Raw genomic sequence first — 6,060 nt, forward strand, 5'->3', positions numbered from 1 at the left:
ACGAAAGCACAACCGTGCCTCTCGCGAAAGTAAAACCGTGACTCTCGCGAAAGAAAAAAAACATAAACGCGTTTTTTTCGTTTCCGAAAGGCACGGCCGTGACTCTCGCTAAAGCACAACCGTGCCTCTCGCGAAAAAAACGTCACTTTTCACGAAAGGAAAAAAAGTAAACGCGTTTATTTGCGCAAAAAAAAATTCAAAATTTTTTTTTGGTCGAAACGCTAAGGAAGACCGGGGAAAAACCAAAACGTCGAAAAAACCCGTTTAAAAAGCCGAAAACGCGTGCGGAAAAATAAAAAAACAAAATCTGGAGGGAGCATCCAGAGCGCGACACGTGGCGAATGACTGAGAGCGCGTCAAGTGGCTGATCGTTGCGAGGCTCCCGAAGGAGCGCTCGTTAACTAGTTGCTCCCCAGCATATGTGCTCGTTGCCGATCGTTTCGTTCATGGGTTGGCCCAGGCATAATAGGTTGGCCGGCTCATTATGCGGGACGCCAATGCCTCATATTTGTTTCTATTTTTTTTTACCTTTTTTTGATTTCTTTGTTTACGTCCATTTACGTTTCCAAATATTCTAAAGATATATATTACAAATATATACTTTACATAATGTTTTGAGAAATGTTAATCATGTATTTGAAAAATGTTAAACATGTATAGAAAATGTTGACCATGTATTAAAAAAATAATGATTTTTTATAATGTAATTGAAGAGAATCTTGTCCAACATCGTCTTAAATGGTTTAGGCATATTCAGCGGAGACCTCCAGAAGCGCCAGTGCATAGTGGACAGCTAAAGCGTGGTGATAATGTCAAGAGAGGTCGGGTAGACCGAACTTGGCATGGGAAAAGTCTGTAAAAAGATATATGAAGGACTGGAGTATCACCAGAGAACTAGCCATGGACAGGGGTGCGTGAAAGTTAGCCATCCATGTGTTAGAACAATCAGTTGGTTGTCGGATCTTATGGGTTTCACCTCTAGCCAACCCCAACTTGTTTGGACTAAAGGCTTTGTTGTTGTATATAAAACTATTAATCAAGTATTTCAAAAAAATGTTGAACAAGTATTTAAAAAATGTTAATCAAGCATATGAAAAATGTCAAATGTGTATAGAAAAAATGTTGACCATATATCAAAAAAATGATGAACAAGTATTTTAAAAAAATATTGTACAAATATTTGAAAAAATATATTAATCAAGCATTTGAAAAATGTTAAACAAGTATTTGAAAAATCTTAATCAAGCATTTCAAAAATGTTAAACATGTATAGAAAAATGTTGATCATGTGTTAAAAACATGTTAATATTGTATTTTAAAAATGTTGATCAAGAATTTAAAAATATTTAAAAGTTTCTATAGAAAATTATTGACCATGTATTCAGAAAATATTAATTTTGTATTTAAAAAATATTAATCAAGCATTTTAAAAATGTGTATAGAATAAATGTTTACCATGTATTGAAAATATTAAATTGCTATTGAAAAATGTTAAATGTGTATTACAAAAATATTTTGACATATACGAAAATGTAGAGCGAAAACAAAAATAAACATAAGAGAAAACAAAAGGAAAAAATGGAGAATAAAAAACTGAGAAGGAAAAAGAGAACAAAACAAAAACAAAAAAACCCTATCATAAAACAAAACAAAAACAGAAAAAGAACCATAAAACCAATGAAAAAGCCGGCTTCCTTCGCCTCAAGTACACAACTCACCTAGTACTTATCACGGCAAGACACTGGCGCAGTGGCTCAACCGCTCAACCACAGATCGATCCATGCTACGCGAACCAACCTGTGGTTGGATGGTTAGAGGGACTGTGGTATTCCAGCCCATCAGGGTTCAAGTCCTGGTGCTCGCATTTATTTCTGAATTTATTTCAGGATTTCCACGATGCACATTCAGTGGGAAGAAACGCTCCCGTTGATGATGAGGTGCCTACGGCGACTTCGTAAATTTCAAGATGATATGTCGGCTCAGTCTTTCGGAGATGCTCATAGGGATAGGCTGTGTGTGTTCATAAGGGTGAAAAAAAAAGACCGATCCATGCTTCTCCAATTTTTATTTTTTTTAACTGTTCGCAAAAAATGGGCCGGCCAAATTACTGTACATCCTTCAGCGAAAGTTGCTACGGTCTCGCTTAATGCGAGGAATAGTCGTCGCGGTAGTTCAGTTTGTCTTCCTCAGTCGACACGCCAGAGCCGCGCCGGCGCCGCCAGTCCCATTGCTCACCTCCGTTCCCGCTGCGCAGACTCCACCTCATCCCTCCCACGTCTCCGCGTTAGCGCCCTCCAGAAGAAAGCATCCTCTCTCTCTCTCGCTCTCGCTGTGCTAGACAGAGAGAACTAATCCAGTACGCGGCGCCGCCTACGCACCCGCGTACTCTCAGCCGTCGCGCCGCCCCTGCCTCCTCTCCGGCACTGCGCCACCGCGGTCGCCTGCTGATCGAGCAAGTTGACGTGTTCCCCACCGTATCGTCGCTAGGCTGCCATCAACGGTGATTTCCCCAGGACCACAATCCCAACGAGTTTCATTGTCTCGCTGATTTTCTCCGATTTCCTGTTTTTATAGTTATTATAGCAATAAGCTTGAAGCCTTGAATGTATGTATTTTCTTGTCAATTCATATTATAGAAGTAAATGATGAAGAGATCAAATAACTTGTTATTGTTTTTGCCATGTTTCTATCTTTTTTCTTGGATCACTAGGCAGAGTTCAAATCATATAACTGTTGTGTAATCGAGGGGTACTTTTTTTTTGCTATGGTATGGGTACCTTTTTTTTGCAATGTTATAAGCGCTTATTTTCGGGCACATGGATTGCTCGAATCCTGGCTATGCCACTCTGGTATCCCTCACGCTGTATGTGACGTTTCTGTCAATTTGCTTTGATTGCAGTTAGAGCATGGAGGAGGATAGCAACGCGCTGATTCTTCCATGCAAGAGGAAGAACAAAGCACAAGGGATAGGCAAGGTAATGCCAAATTTATTTGAGCCCTCTTTCTTGGGTTTCCTTCTCAACCGATGTTAGGATGTGACTATGGGAGTCCTATAACCACTGAATTGCCAGGATGGCAAGAAAAGCAAGAGCAAGGAAGACCCTAAGATGAGCAAGACTCAGCTAAAAAAATTGCAGAAATTGGAGGTGCGCCTCCTTACCTTGCCATTTGCCATGTAGTAGATTTTTTTAACTAGTTAGCTTTAGTTTTTATATAAGCATTAATGCCTGCCTAATTGTTCCCAGGAGGAAAAGCAAAAGAAGGCACTACAAGCAAAAAGCATCGAATTTTTGCAGTATGCTCGTCTTAATTGGTTCTGTTTAGAGTAGTGATGTTTTCTATGATGGTTTTGTGTTTCCTCTAACGACTTTGTATGAAACTGTCCCTGCACAATAGGAAGCACATGATTGCTGATGATGTATTTTCACTGCTGGATACTACGTGCTCTGTTGGACAAGTACAGTAGATCTATCTGTGACATGTCGATTGGTTACTATCTCACTGCAAAGTTATTTATCTCGTGATATTTTTATACTACAGGCTGCGACTATGAAAGAAAAATTTAGGCGTGCTGTGCAGTTCTCCAAGCATGGTTTAGATGTTCCTGAAGAACTTTCGCTATTCAAGAAAAACTGTGATCGGAAAGGAGTTCCTGGAAACAGTGAAGCTATGCCAGAAGTTTCCCCAGTGAAGTTTATTAAGGCAGCAAAACTTGATCATCCTGGCAGTGAACGAAAGAATCATGAGAAAGATTCGATGAAACCTATGATGGGTCTTGGCGTGAGCATTCTGAAACAAAAAACTGAAGGGACTAATGACGATGCTGGCATTTACCGAAAAAGGCTTTCGCCCCGCTTTATAGATAAAGCAAACCGCCCGAATCAAACATCCAACAGAGTTCACACACACACACACACACTCAAAGTCACAGCCGCACAAACGCACGGCACCAAGGGGTTAATGCTGAGGGCACAGCTCAACAAGCCATAAGAACAAAAGGACACACACAAAGACCGCCACGGACGAGTCCAGCCTAATCAGGTTCCGGCGGTGGTGGCGGAAGCGGGGTCGCCATGCGGAAGGCCATCGATCGAAGGTCGGTGAGGAGGGTGTCGATGGTGCTCCGGTCCTGGGGGCGGCTAAGCGGCCGCCAAAGCTGCAAATAGCCACACATTTTGAAGATCGCGTCAGTCGCACGTCGCAGAGGTACTTTCTGAATAACGAGCTTGTTGCGAATATTCCAAAGCGTCCATGCAAGTATCCCAATGCACAGCCATCTAATATGGCGGTAACGCGGGGAGGAGGCATGGATCTCCGCGAGTAGGTCAGGGAAGTTGGAATTGCACCACTGTCCGCCGACCGTTTCACGGAAGCACGACCACAGGAACTGGGCAGTGGAGCAGTTGAAGAAAATGTGGTTCGAATCCTCCACCGTGGCGCACAGGGGACACATCCCGTCCCCAGGGCCATTGCGCTTGCGGACTTCCACCCCAGAGGGGAGACGTCCCCGAATCCACTGCCAGAGGAATATCCGGATCTTGAGGGGGAGACGAATGTCCCAGATTAGGCTAAAGGGCTCAGGGGCCAGCGAAGGGGCGATGGCAGCATACAAAGACTTCGTGGAGAAGCATCCCGAGGGCTCCAGACGCCACGCCATGGAGTCGGTGGCGCCCTCTACCTGCATTGGCAAGAGAGCGATGTCCTGTAGAAGGGCGTCCCACGCGTCAACCTCCTGGGGGTCAAAGGAGCGCCGAAAGGCGAGGCGCCCTAAGTCAATAAGGGCCGCTTCGACGGAAATGCGGGGGTCTGCCGCAATGGCAAATAAGCCCGGGAAGCGGGCGGCCAGAGGGGAATCCCCAAGCCAGCGGTCGAACCAAAACAGGGTCGAGGACCCGGAACCCACCGAGATGGAAGTGCCAATCCGGAGCACGGGGAGGAGCTGAATCACCGCCTGCCAGAACTGGGATCCCCCAGAGCGCTGGCAGAAAGCAAGAGGTTGTCCTCGGAGGTACTTATTCTGAATGATGGTAAGCCAGAGGCCGCCCTCCCCGTTGGCAATACGCCATAGCCATCGGGTCAGGAGAGCAATGTTCATGCGACGGGAGGACAAGATCCCCAGACCTCCCTGGTCCTTGGGTTATCTGGACTGATATTTGGCCACCTCCTGGTGAAGCGTCTCATGGAGTCTATAGAAGCTCATGAGGAACCAGAGGAGGCTAGCCATCGAGGAGTTGATGAGGATTACCCGCGCCGCCTTCGAGAGCCACCGGCCCTTCCAGGGCTCGACTCGGTGCTGCATCCGGGTCACGGAAGGGCGGAGGTCTGCTACGGTGAGGCGAGAGTCACTAATGGGGATCCCCAGATAGGTCGTGGGGAAAGAACCCAGTCGGCAATTAAGCCGGTCCGCAATGCCCTGGGCCTCCATCGGTGGGTATCCCAGCACCATCACTTCGCTCTTATCAAAGTTGATGGTCAGACCGGACATCCGTTGGAAGCAGAGGAGGAGGAACTTCAGGTTGGCAATATCGGACTCGGAGCCCTCAACCATTATTATGGTGTCGTCGGCATATTGTAGGAGGGAGACCCCCCCTCCTACAAGGTGTGGGACCACGCCGTGAATGTGGCCGGCCGATTTGGCTTTGTCAAGAATGGCCGCGAGGGCATCGGCCACCATGTTAAACAGGAACGGCGAGAAAGGGTCGCCTTGGCGGACCCCACAGAGTGTGGGGAAGAAGGGGCCGATCTCACCGTTAATGTTAATAGCGGTCCGACCGCAGGAGACAAGCTACATAACTCTGGTCACCCAACGGTCATCAAAGCCCTTACGGAGTAAAACTTCCCGAAGGAAGGGCCAGTGCACAGTGTCATAGGCTTTATGGAAATCAAGCTTCAGGAATACCGCCCGTTGGTGCTTGGAGTGGACTTCGTGAAGGACCTCGTGGAAGACCAACACCCCATCCAGGATAAAACGGCCCTGAATGAAAGCCGACTGATTGGGGTGGGTGATCGAGTCGGCGAGCCGGGTCACCCTATTGGCGTACCCTTTGGCCAGGATCCGAA

The 6,060-nt window shown here is 46.4% G+C and overlaps 2 protein-coding genes across 3 annotated transcripts; one reads left to right on the forward strand and one right to left on the reverse strand.

Moving 5' to 3' along the window:
• Positions 1 to 2,166: 2,166 nt before the first annotated feature.
• On the forward strand, positions 2,167 to 3,990 carry LOC141025588 (uncharacterized). 2 transcript variants are annotated; one of them, XM_073501253.1, is made up of 6 exons: positions 2,167 to 2,500; positions 2,900 to 2,975; positions 3,072 to 3,146; positions 3,246 to 3,295; positions 3,397 to 3,457; positions 3,541 to 3,990. In XM_073501253.1, the coding sequence occupies exons 2-6, from the start codon at positions 2,907 to 2,909 to the stop codon at positions 3,988 to 3,990; spliced, it is 705 nt and encodes a 234-aa protein (XP_073357354.1). In that variant the 5' UTR covers positions 2,167 to 2,500; positions 2,900 to 2,906. The 2 variants fall into 2 exon arrangements, with proteins under 2 accessions (XP_073357354.1, XP_073357355.1); XM_073501254.1 differs by lacking the exon at positions 3,541 to 3,990 and having other exon boundaries at positions 3,397 to 3,534.
• A 1,147-nt stretch (positions 3,991 to 5,137) lies between these two features.
• Positions 5,138 to 5,674, reverse strand: LOC141025925 (uncharacterized). Its single transcript, XM_073501860.1, has one exon. The coding sequence runs from the start codon at positions 5,672 to 5,674 to the stop codon at positions 5,138 to 5,140; it is 537 nt and encodes a 178-aa protein (XP_073357961.1).
• Between the last annotated feature and the right edge of the window lie 386 nt (positions 5,675 to 6,060).

This window comes from Aegilops tauschii, chromosome 6, assembly GCF_002575655.3.
Source record: "Aegilops tauschii subsp. strangulata cultivar AL8/78 chromosome 6, Aet v6.0, whole genome shotgun sequence".
In the NCBI taxonomy this organism is placed as follows: Eukaryota; Viridiplantae; Streptophyta; class Magnoliopsida; order Poales; family Poaceae; genus Aegilops; species Aegilops tauschii.

What these genes read in the sequence shown, in the direction of transcription:
- LOC141025588 (XM_073501253.1), top strand. Translation starts at nt 2,907, where the DNA reads ATGGAGGAGGATAGCAACGCGCTGATTCTTCCATGCAAGAGGAAGAAC. An exon ending in AAGCACAAGGGATAGGCAAG is followed by an intron (nt 2,976 to 3,071) that starts GTAATGCCAAAT and finishes CTGAATTGCCAG; the next exon opens with GATGGCAAGAAAAGCAAGAG. An exon ending in AAAAATTGCAGAAATTGGAG is followed by an intron (nt 3,147 to 3,245) that starts GTGCGCCTCCTT and finishes AATTGTTCCCAG; the next exon opens with GAGGAAAAGCAAAAGAAGGC.
- LOC141025925 (XM_073501860.1), bottom strand. Translation starts at nt 5,674, where the DNA reads ATGGTGGCCGATGCCCTCGCGGCCATTCTTGACAAAGCCAAATCGGCC.